This window comes from Pelecanus crispus, chromosome W (genome assembly GCF_030463565.1).
Source record: "Pelecanus crispus isolate bPelCri1 chromosome W, bPelCri1.pri, whole genome shotgun sequence".
Classification (NCBI taxonomy): Eukaryota; Metazoa; Chordata; class Aves; order Pelecaniformes; family Pelecanidae; genus Pelecanus; species Pelecanus crispus.
Genome location: NC_134675.1, coordinates 4,366,748 through 4,390,914, shown reverse-complemented (window position 1 = coordinate 4,390,914; position 24,167 = coordinate 4,366,748). Strand labels below are relative to the sequence as shown.

General features: G+C 44.0%; 1 protein-coding gene across 1 annotated transcript in view; it reads right to left on the bottom strand.

Annotated features, from left to right (window-relative positions):
• Window positions 1–24,167, bottom strand: part of LOC142596570 (3',5'-cyclic-AMP phosphodiesterase 4D-like) — a 223,626-nt gene that overhangs the window by 69,282 nt on the left and 130,177 nt on the right. The window contains exon 6 of the mRNA XM_075725752.1: window positions 9,244–9,356. Within this exon, the coding sequence (XP_075581867.1) occupies window positions 9,244–9,356 (113 nt within the window). The remainder of the gene's footprint in view (window positions 1–9,243; window positions 9,357–24,167) is intronic.

Here is a 24,167-nt window from a genome sequence, read left to right as displayed (position 1 = left end):
GGTTCAGTAACACAAGGCCCCGGAGTATGTCCATACCGATAATATATTCTCCAATCTGAGCTATCATGATTCCAAAAGACCTGGGGGGCCACTCCCCAATCTGCAATGTTACATGTGTTAAGCATTCGATAACTGGTTGGTCTCCCAAACCCCATACAGGGCTTGCTTCCCCTTTATGTTTAGCTGGGTCGCCGTGCATAATCGTGACCCCCGCCCCGGTGTCCACTAAAGCTCGCACTTGTTGTTTGTTCAGAGAAGACCACCAAATTGTGCAAGCTACAAAGGGACGTGGGTCATGACGCTGTACAAGGCAACACAGGCCCGGGGCTTGGTCTGACCCTCATTCAGCTTCAGGTGGAACCGGGCTATGGTCTTATCTAGATCCTTCCAGGGGTATAGCGGAGCCTGTTCACGGGATTCAAAACTTAGAAAACCTGGGGCGACCCCTTGGAGTTTACGGACTTGGTTTCTAATGCCCTGTTGGGCCAAGCGGCGCAGCACTGATAGGGGTTGTCCATCTGTCTCTGGTTTTGGGATACCTTGCTCTAACAGCCATTTGAACAAACGGCTTCGCTCTCCTGGCAGTCCTGGCTCAGGGCATGGTTCTTTCATAGTTTGGGATCCAGGGGTGCTACTCTCCATTATTACAATGCCCGGAAGGTCCCCCATTTGACTCAGCTTTTCTATTACCTGTGAAATGGGGTTTCCTTGCTCTGTCATTAGAAAGGGAATCAAATAAGGTCTCCATCCTGCCGGACAACCTTCGAGAAGCAGATTACAACTTCCCGGCAGAAGTGGTTGGTCAAGATATAAGCGTGGGTCTCCCATCGATAATGCTAACTTCATACCTTCTGCTTTTAAAAGGGCGATAGCCTGTTGCAGCGTAGCCCAACTTTTTGCCTCTGGTGGCCATGCTCCGTCATTGTTATGTCTATCCCCAAGTCCATTCATTACTACTGTAACTAAGGGTACATTTTCTCCCGGGGGTAGGTGCCGTAAGGCTGATTGGACATATAGGTCTGTTGTAAGCCCCAGGAATTTACTTACATCTACACTGTCTATGAAAACCATGTCTCCTCCCTCCTCCATGAGCCGTACCAGCCAATGCTGCGGTTTTTCTCCTGGCTTCTGTTTATATTTCTCTAAAAGATTTTTAATATCCTCAGGGGAATAATCTTCCATCTGGTCCTGTCGCACAAATACACCGTTAGAATCGAGCACCGCCTTTTGTTTTACTATGGGGGTGGCTCGCTTCCCTGACTCAGGCACTGCAGAGGTCGAGGGTGCTGCCTCTTCCCCCGCCTTCTCCCACTCCATCTCGGTGGAGTCACCATCACTACTTTCCCATATGTTACCGTCCCACATCTCCGGATCCCACCCGGGGTCAGTCACAATCGCCCGGACATGAGGTCCACCCTTCAGCTTTCGGGATCCCTTTTGCCTCCGGCGGGCTACTCGTACTGCAAAACGGGTAGCGAGATTGGCACATTTCTGCACCAACTCCTCCCGCTGTCTTGTTTCACTAAGGAGGGCTTGTTGTTGTATGACTGTATTCGCTTTAAGCTCCCGCAACTGATTCTCCAACTGCTCAACTTTTGCCTCCAGTTCCTGTGTTCGCCCCCATTGTACTTTATAGGCACATAGGAGAGCACCCCACATCCACCCAGCATGCTTAAGGCGGTCCTTCCCTTTTGTATGTGATGTTTCTACAAACCCTTCCCAATAATTTAAAACCTCCATAGGGGATTCATTGGTCCATGCCTCGGGACATACCTGAGTACAGGTTTCCCACTTGTCCCAAAGGGTGCTCCAGGGTTCCAGGGTCCAGCCTGATCTCTCAATTGGGGGTGCCGAGCCACTGGTACCCGTCCCAGATTTCCAGGGCATTTTTAGAGCCATTGTATCGAGTGCACAAGACTTCTTTCCGATATCTTACACAAAAATAATAAACTACTCACCCGTGGGTCAAAGGTGTGGTACTCCCGCAACGGATACAAAAGAAATCTAAAGATTTATTCAGCAATAAATTGGTGGGTAAGATGTGCCGTCCACACCAACCACAATCTAGGTTAACAAAACACAAACAATTCCTGTACAAACAAGGGCTCCGTCCCGCGGCAGACCTTGTTATCACATTTATCCCTAAACCTGCATGCGGAGAGCCTCCCATTCACTACTTCTCGACCGACCCCTCCGCACCCGAGTGGCACAACCGACAGATAGCTATCGACTCCACTATCCGTGTCCCACCCACTTGTGTCTGTGTGCCTCCTTCCTTACGGAAATCCCATCCTTGTCGCCAATTTATGTTTTAGAGTGGTTTCGAGGATTCCCGGGGAAAGAATGGCATGCACACACAGACTATCTAGCAGCACAAAAGACTTTATTAACTACACTACAAGTGTTCAGCAAAGCAACAGTCTTACCGACCCGAGGACTGTGAGGAAGATGGTCCATCCGTACAATCTTGTGCCGTCTTGCGCTGCGAGCTCAGCCCAGCGGTCGGTAGGTGCCAGCTTTACGTGGGCATCCCCATGGAGGCAACGGTGACCTCGCCGTACACCTGCCCACCCCTCTTCAGGAAATCCCGGTATTTATATGGCAGAGGAAACGGGTTTCGACACACGTGGCCAGCGAGTGCCGAAAACACGCCTCGGTTGCAACAAAGGGAGCCTATGGCGCGTGTGCCCGCTGGCCAGGCACGCTGCACGCGACATAGTCATCCCATCTATTGGTTCATGGGCTTTGTTCACGCGGCATATTACCATAATCCAGCAGTCACGTATCGACTATGCTCAAGCCAATAACAGGATACTTGCAAAGCAAGCAAAATCGTGAGCTGTACCTTCTATCTTCACAGCTGCACATCCTCCCTAACATTTCTCAGCTTTTTATCTCTATGGTCAGCATTTCAAACAATAAATTATCTGTCTCTTGTGCTAACTGCATTCCTCGGCTATCTACTTCTCACCCAGTGTCCATCCACGGACCAAAATTCCATCTTTTAACCCTTCCGTACACACTCTGCAACCCAGAAATTTAAAAAAAATCATTTGCTTGTAAAGTGTATCAAAGTGTACCTGTATCTGAAGTTAGAAATCACAATCAGCAAGCTAGTACCCACATAAAAACTATGGTTTTCAACACATATATTACTCACAATTCAGCTTAGCAGAAACTGATATGGGTTAGCATCTCTGGAAATCAGAACACTTAAATCTAATTACATCTATAACATCTAATTATGCCTTGGGATCCTATCTTTGGTGACCCAAACTGGTAAATTATTTCCTAAAATGAATTTATTTCTGTTCAAATAAGCATCACACAGAAAAACAGAATAGAGCCACAGTCCACTGAAGTTAGCCAATATTAACAGCACTGTATTAGGTCTGGCTGGGATGGAGTTAATGTTCCCCATAGCAGCCCTCATAGTGCTGTGCTTTGTATTGGTAGCTAGAAAGGTGTTGGTAACACACCAGTGTTTTGGCTACTGCTGAGCAGTGCTCCCACAGCATCAAGGCTGTCTCTCCAACATTCCCCCCTCACCAGTAGGCTGCGGGTAGGCAAGATCTTGGGAGAATACACAGCCAGAACAGCTGACCCAAACTGACCAAAGGGACAGAATCATAGAATCACAGAATCATTTAGGTTGGAAAAGACCTTTAAGATCATCCAGTCCAACCATTAACCTAACACTACCAAGTCCACCACTAAACCAATTAAGGGTAGAGTAGCAATTTCATGTTTCCTGGCTTGGTGGCTGGATTATTTATAATGAAAGTAAAAACTAGGAATCATTAAGGTTGGAAAGGACCTCTAAAATCATCATTCCAATCATCAACCCAACACCAGCATGCCCACTAAACCATGTCCCCAAGTGCCACGTCTACCCGTTTTTTGAACTCTTCCAGGGATGGTGACTCCACCACCTCTCTGGGCAGCCTGTTCCAATGCTTGACTACCCTTTCCGTGAAGAAAGTTTTCCTAATATCCAATCTAAGCCTCCCCTGACACAGCTTGAGCCCATTTCGTCTCATCCTATCGCTAGCTACTTGGGAGAAGAGACCAACACCCACCTCACTACAACCTCCTTTCAGGTAGTTGTAGAGAGCGATAAGGTCTCCCCTCAGCCTCCTCTTCTCCAGACTAAACAACCCCAGTTCCCTCAGCCGCTCCTCATAAGGCCTGTGCTCCAGACCCTTCACCAGCTTTGTTGCCCTTCTCTGGACATGCTCCAGCACCTCAATGTCCTTCTTGTATTGAGGGGCCCAAAACTGGACACAGTATTCCAGGTGCGGCCTCACCAGTGCCGAGTACAGGGGGACAATCACCTCCCTGCTCCTGCTGGCCACACTATTCCTGACACAAGCCAGGATGCTTTGGCCTTCTTGGCCACCTGGGCACACTGCTGGCTCATGTTCAGCCGGCTGTCTACCAACACCCCCAGGTCTTTTTTGGCCAGGCAGCTTTCCAGCCACTCTTCCCCAAGCCTGTAGCATTGCATGGGGTTGTTGTGACCCAAGTGCAGGACCCGGCACTTGGCCTTGTTGAAACTCATACAGTTGGCCTCGGCCCATTGGTCCAGCCTGTCCAGATCCCTCTGCAGGGCCATCCTACCCTCCAGCAGATCGACACTCCCACCCACTTTGAAGTCATCTGCAAACTTACTGAGGGTGCTCTCAATCCCCTCATCCAGATCGTTGATAAAGATATTAAACAAGACTGGCCCCAAAACAGAGCCCTGGGGAACACCGCTCATGACCGGCTGCCAACTGGACTTAACTCCATTAACCACAAATCTCTGGGCACCGCCACCCAGCGATATTCCATACCATATGACATTGGCTCAGCATTAAAAGCTAAGAGAAAGGAGGAGGAAGGGGGGCATTCATTATTACAAAGTTTGTCTTCCACAGCAACCGCTACATGTACTGAAGCCCTGCTTTCCAGAAAGTGGCTGGACATTGCCTGCTGATGGGAAGTAGAGAATAAAATCTTTTGTTTTCTTTTGCTTCCACGCATGGCCTTTGCTTTTTCTTTATTAAGCTACCTTTATCTTGACCCACGAGGGTTTTTTCACCTTATTTTCTCCCCCCTGTCCTGCTGAGGAGGGGAGTGAGAGAGTGGCTTGGTGGGCACCTGGTGGCCAGCCAAGGTTAACCCACCACAAGCACATAGTATAGAAAATCAGAAATAGGTCTCCAAAAATGAAAGGCATTTTAGTCTATTTTCCAAATTTAAGGTGCTGCTTATTTGTTTTCTAGTTTTGGAGCCATTCAAGATTTTACAGGTTTTCTGAACAAGTAATGAGGATGAGAAACTTCCTGCGCTTTTTATAAATAAGCTGGGATTCTCTTGTTAGTACCCAATTCCAGAAGCTGGTAATTTAAGAAAACACCAAGTACTGTAAGAATCATAACAACATAATGACAACTGATGATACTTTTAAATATTATGTCCTTTTGAAATTGGATTTATTTACGAATTACGCCTATGGGTGCATCACAGATCTGTCCATCAGTTACTTCATGTGTAATGCCTCCAGGCACTTGGATATCTGCTTATCACAGGGATGTCTGGGAAATAGGACATCTTCTGGATATTACAGTCATCCTGGTGTAACTTCGGCAGCCAAGCATCATGGCTGGCTTCCTACAGAGCCAATCTAGAACACTTTTTCAAAGTTTTTGGGGTTACACTTACTGCCACAACATGCCGGCGCTCATCCAGAGACTGTGGAGTGCACACCGTGCCTACTACTTCAAGCAATTTTAAGCAGGAAGAGAAGAAGGATCCTTTTGTATATCTGCATCATCCCACTTTCAGCTGGCACGTCACAGACTACTACTAATTGAGCACGAGGGGCATCTAAACAAAATAAATACCCTCGGACTGGGATGTGCTAATGTGAATCCTACGCAGGCATTACTGACGGTAAGGGGATTCCACACAGACGCAATGGTTCAGACTGCCAATTCACTGCACAGGAGAGGGATCGGAGATAAGACTCACTTCCTGGCCTACTTCAGGTGTTCAGGACACACACAATACTGTTTCCTCCCTGGATTTTTTTCCTCTACTATGGCAGCCTTTGCATGACATGCAAAAGCTTTTACCTGGTACAGAGCTCAGTTCTTATGCCACCCCTTATGCACATGTTCACATAAATAAGGAAAACAAACACTGAGGAAAATGTTGTTATATACAAAAAAAAAGGGGAAATAAATATGGGAAGTAGCTGAGAGTCTGGAAAAAAAAAAAAAAACAATCAATCAATCTTGTGAGATAGTTCTTAAAGAAACCCAGAGAAAGGGAAAGAGGGAAACACAGTGATAAACCATGTTATATATGAACAACATTCCTTTTCCTAATTTTCTCATCTAATTTTGCAGGACTTACTCTTGGGATAGAGAACTGGGTACTCTTGAATATTCTTGCTGTACTGAAGTCTATGTCCTTAGCCTTGAGCAAAGTTTCTCTGCTTCAGTTTCTCTATAAACTAAAATAGCATCATTTACCTATACGCCTTACAGAGATGTCACAGTTTGCAGTTATATTACAATAGGAGGTGCTGTATAAACGCTGAATATGTTTTAATACTCAGGAATAAAATGATTCTTTAGTACAACCTGTTACACACCTAAAATTAAAATTCTCCTGCACTGATTTTTCTTACATTATTATATGGGCTTGCTGATTTATATTCAGGATTGTTCACATTATGGTTAATGGCACTGATTTACTTATTTTTTTATTTCTTAAAAAAAAAAAACAAACCAAAAACACTGAAAGATGTCACAAAGATTTCTATACAAGGGGGACAGATTTCTCAAAAAAGGGGAGGAAAAGTTTACCTTAAGAAGTGAGTATGACCTGCAGAAGTGAACAGCGGCTATTCCTTCCCAGTATAGTAATCCCAGACTCTTTCTAAATACTGCAATATGAAAAAGTAGCAATAAAGTGCTTTAGACATGTACATCCATATTTGATAGATCAAGCAGATTGAGGCAATACATTACTGCAATATAAAATTCCAGTTTTGATGTAAAGCTCGGCATCATTCTTACTGACCTTCAGATTAACTATGACAACTAGGCTTACTGTGTACCCCACATCGATCCCTTGTCTGCATGATCTTATGCTGGAAACAACAAGATGACAAACTTTTTCTGAATCACATTTTCCTTTTCATTTGAATAAACACATGTGAAGAATGTTTATCCTGTAATCTATGGCAAACAATTCTTTAACTAGTTCAAACAAATACAAACAAAACATAGTATCAAATGTAGTACCTTTGTATTTACTTAAAGATGCAAAGCAGTTGTCATGTTTTATTTTAAAAACAAATTCTCTTTTAGTAAAAATTTGAATATGCTTGGCAAAACTTAAGACACATTGATTCGCAATTAGTTCTATCTTATTCTAAAACCATCTTGCCCTCACTGTTCATAAAATATACCACATATCCTATCTGGTTTAGGGAGATAATAAATGAATACTTGAAGAATGTCCAGGATCCTGTGAAACAGTAGCTATACAGACATCACAAATCAGGGAACTGATAGGTGTTCAAACTTGTTAGCAATGAAAGATTAGGCCCTACGCGTTGGTCTGATCTTACTCCTTTTGAAAACAATGTCACTGGATTCAAATAGTGCTAAAAAAGACTCTGAAACTCTTGACTTTGAAACTTGCCAGTACGTACACAATATGCCCTGAATAATTAGATCTTTCAACTGGCAATAAAAACTGAAAACACAGTTCTGAGGACAGGACAATGCCAGGCAGATAACTCCTAAAATGGAGATTTAATTGCTGCTAAGAGTCTCTAAAGGCAAGAAAAGCACAAGGGACACTATATTATGGGACTAAACCACACAGAAGTGCGAACACCTCATATCTTACATGCAGGCTATGTTGAACGTGGACTTAAAAACAGTCAATAAGAAACAGCAGATATTTGGTAAGGGCAATCAAAGCAAGACAGCAGAACTTTAAAAAGGCATTAGCTGAGTCAAAAAGCACTTATTTTTTTACTTTAAAAGAATCCTAATTGCAACTAAAATGGTAAAAAGGTGCTAAAATATAGATCATCAGCCGCTTTTGCAGACATAAGTGTGGCAAACCCAGCCCATTTATTTGATTTAATTAAAACCTTCTTCTTCTCTCTCATTGTACCTGTAGCTCCCCAAATACTCAGAATATCTGTTGATGACAAATATAAAAATAAATTCTGAAGCAAGACAGCAGGCTTATTAATTTGGCTTTAAAAATTAACTCCAGAAACATAACTACATATTGTTTGTAAACTAAAATCATGAAAGAAAGCGTACTTATGAATGGAGCATGTGGAAACTCTTGAAACTGCAAAAAAAACCACACACACACACACATAGTTTTCAGTCACAGCAGAGACCAGCACATAGTCCCTGGCTAATACGCATCCTCAACTTCCAGGAAGGGAAGGAAGGGCGCACTTTGTCTCAGAAACACGCCTCTGGATCTAGGTGTCTATCGTGACTATTGCGATGGCACCTCGGTTCTGAGCATATTCCTTCATAACAAATCGTGTTATGATAGCTATTAGCATTTCTATTTACAAATAAAATTCAGTCTGCAGCACCCATGGAATCAAGAACTACCTTTATCACCTTTTTCATACTACTACTTTCTACACCATTTTCTAGGAAAGAGACCTAGTTCAGAATGGGATGGTTATGAAAAGAAAGAGCAACTGAAGGGATTATCGCCAGCAGTCAAAAACAATCTCTTTTTGGTTTAAAATTGAGACACACAGGGAAACAGCATAACTTTCCAAGACCGAATACCTGCATCACTTTCACAACTTGTCCTGAAATTTAAGAAAACTGAATTTGTATAAACCACAAACAAAAGCCTTTAGCGCACCCAAACGAGCATGAGACTGTTTTCTTTCCGCGGCAAGTTTCTCAGCCTGGGGCTGTTTCATCCAGCGGATCCCCTTCTACCGACACCGACGTGCGTGCCCGGGGGAGCTCAGCCCCCGCCGCAAGCGCAACTTTCCTCCGGAGCTCTCCCTCCCCGACGATGCCCTCCTCACGCCAAAGTAAGCCGCGGCGGGGCCGGCTGCAACTGAGGCGACACCGCTTCCCTCCTTCACCGAGGCTGAAGCGCCCCCCGCCCCACACTAGGTGGGAAGAGCCGGGGCGACAGTGGGGCCGGAGCCGCGGAGGGGAGGCGGCGGCCGCGGGCTCCTACCTTGTTCGAGGCCATTTCGCTGACGGAGTGCCTGGTCTGCAGGGTCTCCAGCTGGTCCAGGCACCAGTCCAGCTCCTCCAGGGTCTCGCTGGCCAGTTTTTGGTAGGCCTCCTCTGCGAAGAGACAGAGAAAGGCGTACTCAGTTCGCAAGCGTTTCACAGGGCTAACGACGAGCTCCAGCGGGCCCATCCTCCGCTGCTTGGTGCCCACACATGAGTGCTGCTCCCTCATATTGCCAGCCCGGGCACCGGGCGGCACGGCTCTTTCGCCCCGCGGGGCTGCGCTCCTCCTCGGAGCCAACGGAGCGGCGAGCGGCGGCGCTGGCGCGTGGAGAGAAACTTTCCGCCGCCCGTCCTGCCACGCCGAGCGGGCTCCCCGCCTGCCTGCCCCGCCGCGACCGGCCGCAGCGCCGCCCCCTCACAGGCAGCGCCGAGCTCCGCGGGCACGCAGCGGCCCCGCGGCGGAGCGAGGACAGGCCGGGCCTACCGGCGGCGGGGAGGCGCATTCAGGGATGAATCAGCGCGGCCGCCGTCTGCGACCACCGCACTTCCTGTTTTCGCAGCTCCGCCGGCGGTACGGCTGCTGGCGGGGACCCGCCACCCCCCCGGTGGTTTCACACACACCCCCACCCCGCCGGGAGCCGCCGCGGGGCGGGGAGCCCCGCAAAACCCGACGTGGAGCCGGGCCCGCCGCGGCCGCCTGCCCGCGGGCACCCCTGGGCCACACTGAGCAGTCGTCCCCGCTGTCCTCGCTGCTCTCCGGTTTTGCAGCTCGCGGCGTGGAAACAATAATATTTTCTTACCTAACCCACAGTGGTGTCATGAGAATTAATTGGTTCATATTTATAAAGTGTGGGGAAGATGTAAAAATCCGTGTAAGTGCTCGGGATAATGACGCCTAGCCAAAGTGCCAGCTGTTAAAGGAGTGTTCAAATACAGCAGTAATATTTGCTCTAACCCAAAAGCCTCTGTGTGTGTACAAAGTATCACATGTTGGCTGTAAGCAAAAAAAGGGCTAGTGAAAGTTTTGGAACTGGACCCAGTAACACAGTATGGGAAATGGACCCCAATGATGGTATGGAAAGTCATGGTTTAATCAAAATTGCTATATGTCACATTGGAGCTAACTGTCTTAAAACTTGCAGAAGTTTCACTCACAGAGAGGAAGACATTCCCTTCTTCAGTAACTCTCCAACAGCAGGAGATCTGTCAGTATGCAAATAATTTCAGACAAATAATCCCATGTTTAGGGTGCGAGTCTCACCTACAAAGCCTGGCTTTTTTTTGTCTGATGTAGATCAGAAGGAGAAAATGCTGAACTCAGAGTTGAGTATGTTTTAGCCTGAGCACGCTGTCTTGCAAGCTGTGTATCTGAAACATCAAATTTTGAAACTCCTGGCATGCATGCTTCTGGATCAGCTACATGCAAACATAACTCCAAGGTAGAGAAATATTTGTTCAGTGGGCTTGTTATTCCCATCTAAAACATCTCCCTCAACTTGTTTCATATCAAATTAACATGATTTTCAAAATGTCAGACAAGCAAAAAAATCAGGCAAACAAATTAACTGAAACTCCTTTTTAAATAAAACACTCCAGCATGGACTAGTGCCAAATAGCTCAGTGCATTGCTGTTCAACATCTAGGATATTAGATTCATATCTTTTTACATTTCAGAGCACATGCTCGAGAACTTCAGGTTCCTTCAAAGCTGTTAAACTTTGCATACTTGTGGCTATTGCAAAAACACTCCACAATTTTGAATAATGTCCATTCACTTTTGGAAAAAGGCAATGCAAGAACAAGAAGTTGGGATTGAGATTATTTGGCAGAACCATTTAAAGAATGTTTTGCAGTGTTTGCCCGTATCATAATTAACCTGCCACTTCAGCGAACACAACACTAACTGATACTCAACAAAAAACATCCCAATTGAATTGTAAACATTGTGTTTCAGATGTGTCATACTTACTACAAATGCTATCTGATCCAAAAAAATTCCCCTGGCAAATTAAGTCAGGATTTTCCAGACTATTTATCCATCAAAATAGAATCTATGATGTTCTGCAACACAGCAGACATCACAGCTCACTAGTTTTTGAATGTGACTAGTACACTGACCTTACAGTGTAGATTTCACCAAGATCAGTACTGGAAAGAGAAAGAACTTTGTTTATAATATGTTTGTACGTGTACTGCCTTAAATGCTTTTGATGAAGTGGAGATGCACTTAATGTATGCAGTTATCTGATGACCTTATACAATGATTTCATTGAGGATAAAATGCATAATGAAGTGAGGTAAAACGAATCTGTATGATGCTATTTTGTTGCTAGCATGTGGCCTGCCCTTCAGCAGTTCTTGAAAATCAGATATTGGGAAACTCATGTTTTTCTTCACAAGAAAACATCATCCCTTCTAATATTTAAGAGAGTAAGAGGGTGTCCTGGTTTCGGCTGGGATAGAGTTAATTTTCTTCCTAGCAGCAGGCATAGTGCTGTGTTTTGGATTTAGTAGGAGAAGAATGTTGATAACATGCTGATGTTTTTAGTTGTTGCTGAGTACTGCTTATGCTAGTCAAGGACTTTTTCAGCTTCCCATGCTCTGCCAGGCGCACAAGAAACTGGGAGGGGGCACAGCCAGAAGAGTTGATCCAAACTGACCAAAGAGCTATTCCATACCATATGACGTCATGCTCAGTATATAAACTGGGGGGGGGTGGCCGGGGAGCAGCGATCGCTGCTCGGGAACTGTCTGGGTATCGGTCGGCGGGTGGTGAGCAATTGCATTGTGCATCACTTGCTTCGTGTATCATTATTATTATTATCATTATTATACTGTTACTATTAGCATTACTATTTTACTTTATTTCAATTATTAAACTGTTCTTATCTCAACCCAGGAGTGTTTCTCACTCTTACTCCTCCGATTCTCTCCCCCATCCCATCGGGGTAGGGGGAGTGAGCGAGCGGCTGCGTGGTGCTTAGTTGCTGGCTGGGGCTAAACCACGACAGAGGGTAAGGTTTTTCTGAGAAGTATGAAAACAAAATAAACTTGAGGTTTTAGGTAAAAGTAATAAAATGCTCAGTTTGTTATTTATTTTAAAACTTAATTTTCTTGTTATCCATGTAGTAATAATATATATTACCAACAGCGCTTTACATTTAGGAATCTTTATCTACTATCCACCTTCCCAGTATATCTCAAAGGACATTAGAAAACAGAATCCATCACTCACAAGGAAGTCCCATCACCCTTAGGAGGCTGTTTCTCATGAACTCCTGTTCCTGACTCCCACACATCAAGAGTCTGTGGCTCCCATGGGAACCCCAACTGACCACTCTGACTAAGGAAACTTCTGATGGCCAACACTAGGCTAAAGACTTGCTGGACTCAGCACCTCCTGCCAGTTCTCAGATCACAGAGCCATCAGGCTAGCCCTGATATAGCTTAAATGGAAATAAAAGGGTTTCTAAAATGGTACCCATAGAATCATAGAATCATAGAATCGTTTAGGTTGGAAAAGACCTTTAAGATCATCCAGTCCAACCATTAACCTACACTACCAAGTCTACTCTAAGCCAATCAAGGGTAGACCAGACTAAACCATGTCCCGAAGTGCCACATCTACCCATTTTTTGAATACTTCCAGGGATGGTGACTCCACCACCTCTCTGGGCAGCCTGTTCTCATCAGCCTGTTCTCATCAAACAAGCACCCCCGTTTTGTTCCCAAAGTTCTGAAGGGCAGAACAACCATAGGAAAGCTTTTCTAAACAGTACTGAAGCTCTAAATTTGGCCCACACTTTAGTTGTTACACAATGTGGTGGAAAATATTGTCGAGGTTAACAGGTTTTCAAGTATAACACCCTGTCACCACTAAGCTAAGAATGAAAAAATAATTATCAGCCACACAGCTTTGAAAGCCTCACAACACTGTTTCTGATCTCTGTGTTACCTCTAAGGTAGCACCATGTAATTATTCCCAGCCAGGACTGATCTACTAATCCTTTTTTTGGTATAGGCACATGATCACGCTTTTTTTTCCCGAGAAAATGAAGTCCTAAAACAGATAAACACTTCTGTAAATTAGAGGTTTTTTGAAATTTCAAAGGTTCTTTTTAACTTAAAGGTTCTTTTTATAACTTATTAGGCCTTAATAAGAGGGAGACAAATACGATTTAACACCAGTTGCTTTAACAATTTGCATGCTATTTCATATATGCTTTTAGAAAAAAGGAAGTGACAGCAAACATTCTCTTTACAGTTCATGGATTAATACAAACAATGCTATCACATGTAGCTTTCAGCATGGTACATAGATCTCATGGTTTAGCCCCTGTCAGCAACCAAGCACCACACAGCTGCTTGCTCACTCTCCCCCCCGGTGGGGGAGAGAATCACAAGAGCAAAAGCAAGAAAACTCGTGGGTTGAGATAAGGAGAGTTTAATACTAATAAAATTATAAAAAATATAATATAAAATATTACGTAAAATAATAAACAATTGAAATATAATAATAATAACAACAACAAAAAAATTGTAATGAAAAGGAGAACAACAAGAGAGAGAAACAAAACCCAGGGAAAAAAAACAAGTGATGCAACTGCTCAGCACCCGCCGACCGACACCCAGCCAGTCCCCGAGCAGCGATCACGGCCCCTGGCCAACCCCCTCAGTTTATATACTGAGCATGATGTCACATGGTATGGAATAGCCCTTTGGCCAGTTTGGATCAACTATTCTGGTTGTGCCCCCTCCCAGTTTCTTGTGCACCTGGCAGAGCATGGGAAGCTGAAAAGTCCTTGACAAGCATAAGCAGTACTTAGCAACAACTAAAACATCATAGAATCATAGAATCGTTTAGGTTGGAAAAGACCTTTAAGATCATCCAGTCCAACCATTAAACTAACATTACCAAGTCCACCACTAAACCAATTAAGGGTAGAGTAGCAACCCCACACCTCCTGGCCTGGTGGCTGGATCATTTATAATGAAAGTAAAAACTAGGAATCATTAAGGTTGGAAAGGACCTCTAAAATCATCATTCCAATCATCAACCCAACACCACCATGCCCACTAAACCATGTCCCCAAGTGCCACGTCTACCCGTTTTTTGAACTCTTCCAGGGATGGTGACTCCACCAACTCTCTGGGCAGCCTGTTCCAATGCTTGACTACCCTTTCCGTGAAGAAGGTTTTCCTAATATCCAATCTAAGCCTCCCCTGACGCAACTTGAGCCCATTTCCTCTTGTCTTATCGCTAACTACTTGGGAGAAGAGACCAACACCCACCTCACTACAACCTCCTTTCAGGTAGTTGTAGAGAGTGATAAGGTCTCCCCTCAGCCTCCTCTTCTCCAGACTAAACAACCCCAGTTCCCTCAGCCGCTCCTCATAAGGCCTGTGCTCCAGACCCTTCACCAGTCTTGTTGCCCTTCTCTGAACATGCTCCAGCACCTCAATGTCTTTCTTGTATTGAGGGGCCCAAAACTGGACACGGTATTCCAGGTGCGGCCTCACCAGCACCGAGTACAGGGGGACAATCACCTCCCTGCTCCTGCTGGCCACACTATTCCTGATACAAGCCAGGATGCTATTGGCCTTCTTGGCCACCTGGGCACACTGCTGGCTCATGTTCAGCCGGCTGTCTACCAGCACCCCCAGGTCCTTTTCCACCAGGCAGCTTTCCAGCAACCGTTGTTGGGTTGTTGTGACCGAAGTGCAGGACCTGGCACTTGGACTTGTTAAACCTCATACAGTTGATCAATCCAGCCTGTCCAGATCCCTCTGCAGGGCCATCCTACCCTCCAGCAGATCGACACTCCCACCCACTTTGAAGTCGTCTGCAAACTTACTGAGTGTGCACTCAATCCCCTCATCCAGACTGTTGATAAAGATGTTAAACAAGACTGGCCCCAAAACGGAGCCCTGGGGAACACCGCTCGTGACCGGCTGCCAACTGGACTTAACTCCATTCACCACTACTCTCTGGGCTCGGCTACCCAGCCAGTTTTTTACCCAGCGAAGAGTATGCCCATCCAAGGCACGAGCTGTCAGCTTCCTTAAGAGAATGCTATGGGAGACTGTGTCAAAGGCTTTGCTGAAGTCCAGGTAGATGATGTCCACAGCCTTTCCTTCATCCACCAGGCAGGTCACCAGGTCGTAGAAGGAGATCAGGTTGGTCAAGCAGGACCTGCCTTTCATGAACCCATGCTGGCTGGGCCCGATCCCCTGGTTGACCTGCACTTGCCTGTTGAGTGCACTCAAGATGAACCGCTCCATAATCTTTCCTGGCACCGAGGTCGGGCTGACAGGCCTGTAGTTCCCTGAATCCTCCTTCCGGCCCTTCTTGTAGATGGACATCACATTGGCAAGCCTCCAGTCATCAGGGACCTCCCCTGTTAACCAGGACTGCTGATAGATGATGGAAAGTGGCTTGGCAAGATCCTCTGCCAGCTCCCTCAGTACTCTCGGGTGGATCCCATCCGGCCCCATAGACTTGTAAGCATCCAGGTGGCATAGCAGGTCGTTAACTGCTTCCTCCTGGATTATGGGGGCTCCATTCTGCTCCCCGCCCCTGTCTTCCAGCTCAGGGGGCTGAAAACCCTGGGGACGACCAGTCTGGCTGTTAAACACAGAGGCAAAGAAGGCATTAAGTACCTCAGCCTTTTCCTTGTCCTCGGTGACAATGTTGCCCCCCACATCCAGCAAAGGATGGAGATCCTCCTTGGCTCTCCTTTTATTGCTGATGTACTTGTAAAAGCATTTTTTATTATCTTTTACAGCATTGGCCAGATTGAGTTCTAGCTGGGCTTTTGCCTTTCTAATTTCCTCCCTGCAGGACGCAACAAGATCCCTGTACTCTTCCTGAGTTGCCTGCCCCTTCTTCCAAAGGTGGTAGACTCTCCTTTTTTCCCTGAGTCCAAAAAGCAAAAGCTCCCTGTTCAACCAGGCCGGGTGCCTTCCCTTCCGGTTGGTCTTACGGCACACGGGGACAGCCCGCTCCTGCGCCCTTAAGACTTCCTTCTTGAAGAAGGCCCAGCCTTCCTGGACCCCTTTGCCCTTCAGGACTGCCTCCCAAGGGCCTTTCCCAACCAGTCTCCTGAAGAGGCCAAAGTCTGCCCTCCGGAAGTCCATGGTAACAGTTTTGATGCCCCTCCTCTTTACATCACCATGAAATGCCGTATAACAATCTCTCTGTACCCTAAGACTGTGTATTTCAAAGGGAAATGTATGAACAACATGTGTTTATATTCTTACAAAACCAGGTAACAGGAAAGCTGCAGATATCTACAAAGACATTTTCAAGCTCTTGGAACAGGTCTATTATAGTTAGTTCAAAGTAAATAAGGCACTTTTAACTCTTACAGATATAGAACTTCATAATTAGGCTTTCAATATGTAGTTCAGTTTCACTGCGTGGGGATGAGGATGTTACTTGTGGTGGCTTCCTTTGTTTTTTTCTGTTAAACATTTGGTTTACTTGGAAAAAGCTTTGGATCACAGTTACTCATACTGATATAATTTGTTCTAAAGTCTAGATGTATTTCTGTGTTAAGTATTTGCAAATTCATCCCAAGAAACAGCCTTGCAATGCCAGAGTAGTACAGCAGAGTATCAGAAAAGCATCTTTCATTGAAGCCAAGCAGGAAAACTTACGTTCAATACATACAGCATATTTAAATAATTTACTGCTTTAATGACAGAGCACATAAAAATGTTTGCAGTGTGAAAGTTTAAATCAACTCTTCACTCTTACAAAAAATTCCACAAGGCCAAAAGAACATTCTTCTGTTACCACTTATCCCTACTCAGTGCTCTCCCCCTCTGACCACTTTTAGCAAAGGACTAATACGTTCCTTACTCCACTGCCTGTAAGAACCTGTAGAAGGATCACTGTCACTCACTGGCGAAAGAAGTAAGCCCTGCCATCAAGCAACCAACCTTGCTTAAAATAAGAAAAAGAGGAAAGCTTGTCTGATGTTTTCAAGTAGCAAAATGTCCTTTGCATGCATTTTTGACATGCCAGAAGGATGAGATATCATCCAAAGGGACCTGGACAAGCTGGAGAGGTGGGCCTGTGTGAACCTCATGAGGTTCAACAAGGCCAAGTGCAAGGTCCTGCACCTGGGACGGAGCAACCCCCAATATCAGTACAGGCTGGGGGATGAAGGGATTGAGAGCAGCCCTGTGGAGAAGGACTTGGGGGTACTGGTGGATGTAAAGCTGGACATGAGCCGGCAATGTGCGCTTGCAGCCCAGAAGGCCAACCGTATCCTGGGCTACATCAAAAGAAGCATGGCCAGCAGGTCGAAGGAGGTGATTCTGCCCCTCTACTCTGCTCTGGTGAGACCTCATCTGGAGTACTGCATCCAGCTCTGGGGCCCTCAGCACAAGAAGGACATGGACCTGTTGGAGCGGGTCCAGAGGAGGGCCACAAAAATGATCCGAGGGCTGGAGCACCTCTCCTATGAGGCCAGGCTGAGAGAGTTGGGGTTGTTCAGCCTGGAGAAGAGAAGGCTGCGGGGAGACCTTATTGCAGCCTTCCAGTACTTAAAGGGGGCCTATAGGAAGGATAGGGACAATCTTTTTAGCAAGGCCTGTTGTGACAGGACAAGGAGTAATGATTTTAAACTAAAGGAGGGTAGATTTAGACTGGATATAAGAATGAAATTTTTTACAGTGAGCGTGGTCAAGCACTGGAACAGGTTGCCCAGAGAGGTGGTAGAGGCCCCATCCCTGGAAACATTCCAGGTCAGGTTGGACGGGGCTCTGAGCAACCTGATCTGGTTAAAGCTGTCCCTGCTCACTGCAGGGGGGTTGGCCTAGATGACCTCTAAAGGTCCCTTCCAACCCAAGGCATTGTATGATTCTATCATTCTATGATACTATGATTCTATGATTCTATGAATCTATGATTTTTATTGCTTTCTTTTCATGAACAAACTGCATTTTGAGAAAAGGTCGGTATCTTTTTAAATCTCTTTTTTTTTTCCCCAACAGTTGTAATTATGTTGATTCTGTGCTCTGAGGCTTGTGGGCAACAAGTTCACTAATGGGTTCATTGCTCAAGCTACTTTCTTATCCTATTTCTTGTATCATACAAAAAATATTTTTCTAGGTGTGAGGATGTATCGTCATGATCAGTTCTCCCTTGTCGTGGTTTAGCCCCAGCCAGCAACTAAGCACCACGCAGCCGCTTGCTCACTCCCCCTACCCCGATGGGATGGGGGAGAGAATCGGAGGAGTAAGAGTGAGAAACACTCCTGCGTTGAGATAAGAACAGTTTAATAGTTGAAATAAAGTAAAATAGTAATGATAATAATAACAGTATAATAATGATAATAATAATAATATACAAAGCAAGTGATGCACAATGCAATTGCTCACCACCCGCCGACCGATACCCAGACAGCTCCCGAGCAGCAATCGCTGCTCCGCGGCCAACCCCCCCCCAGCTTATATACTGAGCATGACATCATATGGTATGGAATAGCCCTTTGGTCAGTTTGGATCAACTATTTTGGCTGTGCCCCCTCCCAGTTTCTTGTGCACCTGGCAGAGCATGGGAAGCTGAAAAGTCCTTGACTAGCATAAGCAGTACTTAGCAACAACTAAAAACATCAGTGTGTTATCAACATTCTTCTCATCCTAAATCCAAAACACAGCACTATGCCTGCTACTAGGAAGAAAATTAACTCTATCCCAGCCGAAACCAGGACATCCCTATAGCTTAAAACAGTTAGTTTCTCAGTAGGATACTGCTGTTGATTCAGCATAATGAGAAAAGTGAGAGATTTTCAAAGTAGAACAAAATTAGAGGCAACAGGCACAAACTGAAACACAGGAGGTTCCATCTGAACGTAACAAAACACTTTTTGTACTGTGAGGGTGACCGAGCACTCGCACAGGTTGCCCAGAGAGGTTGTGGATTCCCCACCCTTAGAGATCTTCAAAAGCTGTCTGGACGTAGCCCTGCTTGAGTGGGGGGATCAAAGCAGATGACCTCCAGAGGTCCCTTCCAGCCTCAACCATTCTGGGATTCTGTGATTAAATTAGCAGTTGAAAAAATAAAAGCCATTTTGGCAAAAAGTGTGTGGTTCAAATACCCACGGTGTCATGTTTGCAGTTCTATAATAGCATCTGAGCGTAGTAAAAGGGATCAAAGGATATTATGTTGTCCCTGTCAGGATTTTGCTGAAGAGCTCAACTCATATATATTATTATGGCCATTAGGATGAAAACAAGAAATACAAAACACTAAATTTATGTGTAAAACTTTACTGTTAAAAAGACCTACTAACAATTTTGTTTTCCTAATTTCTTAGAACATATGATCAGAACACAAAGGAATAGCTCAAGTTTTTGTCAAAACCCAATACAAGCCCATTAGAAACCATCAACTTCACTTTTAAGCAGATTACTGCTGGTTTTGTCTGATATGCCAATAGCTCCAAGGCCCAGAAACTCTGTTCTGTCACAAAATCTTTATTACCAACTGGAACTTGTTTGGATCAAGCTGAAATTTACAAATTGGGAGTCCCATCTGGGAAAGAATTTCAGGATCCCTGAAAACTTTACAAATGCATATTCAGAAATCACTGCAGAATAAAATAAAAATAAAGAAATCTTTGTACCAGAAGTAACAAAGTCTGTTTTCCTAAGCATTTGTGTCTCCTGGTTGATTTGACTTCTGAACTCCATGACACCCAATGGTGCAGCCTGAACTCACACTATATTAAAGAATTATAAATGCCAAAGTTTAGAAAAAGCTTCAGCTGGTCTTTGCCAAAGAAACCTCAGTAGAATTCCTGGTGTCTGATAAAATGGGAAAGCTGAATGTAAGCTTTCCAAGAGTTAAGTCATTCATATTGGCTCTTCTCCATCTAGATCCTCTGGTGTCTAACAAGAAATGTGCTCAAACTGCAGGGTTGTTTTTTTTTTAAAAATACAGTGTTAATAGGCTCCTCTATGAAGTTGCCCATTTTCACATAGTTTATATTTAATAAATTTCATAAATCACTACCTCACTATCAGATTTAGCTAACATTGGTCAATGATTTCAAAAGTTAATAGGTGGCTGTTAGTAATACATACCTATTTCTTAAGGAAAGCACTCTAAAAAAATATCCCGAGTGTTCCTGGTGGTAATTCTAATTTGAACCAGATTTGCATGATATTGATAAGATAAACTAAATGAACTGATGGCAAGAGAAAGCAGCTGGAGACAGGCTTTATCAGGGTATTACGTGGGGCCCTGGAGACTGCAGGAGAGAGGAAACCTCTCAGCCTTGCCCCAGTTCGGTAGCAGGAAGCCTGCTCTCTTTCCAACAAAGCAAACGGAGAAATACGAGAACACACAGCTTCATTCATCTTCACTCCTGAATGCAGCAGAAAGGGAAGCAGCAGGAATGAATTTTCCTCCTTCCCTTTTATGAAACTGTTCTCCTTCCCTTCATACCCAATTAGCTGGGGTGTATTTACATGGGACAAATGGGCTACACTTCTGCACTCTTCCCTAAACTAAGAACACAGGCAACCAATAAACATCACTTTTAGCTTCAATATTTATTTAGTTTTTAAAGCTTCCCTCTCAGGTCAAGTGATATCTGAATCAGCCTTTGGGCTAGCAGCATACACCATATCAGTGGACTCTTGTGCCCTACTAAAGATAACAGAAAAACATGAAGTTCCTGTCTGAATAGATACGCTTGGGGGATTATTCCCAGTGAGTATGTGCTGAATCAGACCCTTACTCTATAAAATCTGCAGATCATCTACTGCATCTCCTGTAAAATTCCATGCTTATCTCTGACACTGCTGAAGAAGTGAATAATCTTTTTGCCTACAAATTATAAGACTGAAGAGGTGGATACTTAGTTTGCTTTTAATAAGATAATTCTAACAGAACCTTTACTGTTATCATAAATATTTTTATAATCTCTTTTGGTTTAGTGACATTGCTTATTAATATATTCAAAATATTATTACAGTAGTGCCCAAGTGCCCCATTCAGGATTAGATCTCATTTATATAATAGATGGTGCAAATACATTAAGCCTGTGGGTCTTCTCCCCTAATTTTTTAAGCACAATCTCACTTCCTATTTATGCTGGTTTTAAGACAATACTATTTTCACTGGTTTGATTATTTTCTTTTGTGGAGAAACACAAACACTCCTTTGAAAGTCAGATACGCCTCACTTATTTATGTCATAGATATGAAACCTACAGTTTAAACTGAATGAACTGTGTTAGTCATACAGTTTCTTTACACTGGGCAATGAGTCAATCATTATTTCTGCTACATTTCTGTGTCATATTGCCTCAGGAAATTATCCTGGGTTTGTTTTGGATGACAGGTAGGTAACAGACAAATGTCATCCAGCAAAACCACAAGACAGCTCAACCTGCTCCTCCATGAGTCAAGTTGAAAACTCGACAAACAGTGTCAGTCTTTCCCTTACAGCAAATTTCAGCTCTTCCACAATATTCATTAACAGTTCATTTCCCTGAAACCCACAGAAGGATTTTTTTCCCCTCATATTTTCTTTTAGAAGCCCCGCACCAAATGTTCAGCATTGATTTAAGTGGTGCCACACTCTTTCATATTAACTGATGATCTACCCCTAATTTTTAGGTAAATGAAATAAAAGAGATCAGAAGTAGGGTAAGAACAAAAAGGTGCAGGCAAGATACATTACAATAATTATTAATCTACCTCATTCTGGAGCTTTTTTTCTGAGAAAGATTGCCCAACACGTTCGTTTTTCCTCCCATGGATATAGGTCCAAATTAGAACTGATGGGAAACTTTTTTCCATCCCAGAAAATTTTTGAGATTTTAAAAAAATATATATACATATATATCCTACTCTACATAAGGGTGACACCAAACTAGTTCAAAGTTTTATTATTTTTTTTCCTGAAATGCAATAAAAGAAAATCTTACCCTAAAATAGCTAATGCCCTGATTATTATGCAACTGTCCTGGAACAGACAGGGTTCAAAATTTTGTACTACAGTTTCTCACATCCTGTGTGAGCATCCTGAATGCAGGGTTGCTGACTGTTTTTGAGGTGGGTCTCTTGTTTTTTTTCTGCTCAAGTTCTTCTGGTATGGATAAATAACAAAAAGGAAGCTTCTCCCCTCCTAGCTCTGCAAATCATCAATATTTCTGTGGTTCAACTCTTTACTTATTTATACAAAGTGGAGCAGCTCCAAGAGAAGATACTGAGATGCATACCACAACTGCATTGTTTGAGAACCTTCCCTGATAATGAAGATGAAGAGGTACTTCAGCCTGGGAATGTCCTTGTATTACTATTCTCTAACACTCTCTAAGGGAGCTCAGAAATTTTTCCCAGAGTACACTTCAGTGATACTGGTACACTTCCACAAAAGTTTTGGGGTTTTGTTAATTACTATTTTCTAGTGAAAAATAAAAGTAAGATTTCTGAACCTCTGAAGATAATTAAATACATTTGTCAGTCAATCTGGGATCTGAGCAGAGGCAATTGCTATAGGTTTCATAGTGCTACCTGGGGCTCGTGCAAATTTGCCAAGTATGAAGGAGCCTTAACAAGCTCACTAATGATTCCTCATCAGTGCTGCAAAAGGAAACTTGGCACACTAAAGAATCAAAAACTTGTTTCTCAAAATGTTTGATTGCCTAACAGCAAGAAAGAGCATTGTGGATTAAAGATCTGTACTTCGTGACTCAATTTATCATTAAAAGCACATTGTCCTTAATCCTAGGACACTCATCTATGCAAAGAGCTGGTTTCAACATGTTAACGGGGTTTTTTTTGAAAGATGAGGTTTGTTCATCATCTTTTAAGGTTATCTTTATCAGGTGAGCTAGAGCTGTCCCAATTTCAAAACATCATGTCTATAAGTGTTTCTCATCTACATGTGTTTCAAAGGAAATACTGGAACATACCTAAAGAAACACAAATAACTGTATTTTTCACTATGGATAACTTCTTTCCTCTTTGTGCACAAACCTGTAGCTGGACCCTATGGCTCTGTCCCAATGTCCTACACAAGAACTGCACTGTCTCTTCTGGGATACAAAACCAAGCAGAAATCCACAGCCCACAGAGCTAAGAGCAAAACCATTAAAGTTCTGCAACTCAAGGTGTGAATATGAAGGCAGCAGGAAGATACAGTGTCCTGGTTTCGGCTGGGATAGAGTTAATTTTCTTCCTAGTAGCAGGCATAGTGCTGTGTTTTGGATTTAGTAGGAGAAGAATGTTGATAACACACTGATGGTTTAGTTGTTGCTAAGTACTGCTTATGCTAGTCAAGGACTTTTCAGCTTCCCATGCTCTGCCAGGTGCACAAGAAACTGGGAGGGGGCACAGCCAGAATAGTTGATCCAAACTGACCAAAGGGCTATTCCATACCATATGACGTCATGCTCAATTTATAAACTGGGGGGAGCTGGCCGGGGGGCATCGATCGCTGCTCAGGAGCTGTCTGGGTATCGGTCGTTGGGTGGTGAGCAATTGCATTGTGCATCACTTGCTTCGTGTATCATTATTATTATTATATTGTTACTATTATCATTATTATTTTACTTTATTTCAATTATTAAACTGTTCTTATCTCAACCCAGGAGTGGTTTTTTTCACTCTTACTCCTCCGATTCTCTCCCCCATCCCATCGGGGCAGGGGGAGTGAGCGAGCGGCTGCGTGGTGCTTAGTTGCTGGCTGGGGCTAAACCACGACATACAGACATTGCAGTAAGAGAGTAATCAGTTGTCCAGTGCTGGGAGATCTGGTAAAAGTAATCTGTGGGTTTTCTGCCATCAGGAAAGGTTTAATCAAAGGAAATCTCCTCTGTTAAATATTGTCAGGAAAAAAACCAGCTTTTTCCAAATTCAGATGTAGTCGACATGTTTTATTCTGTTCCACCTTCT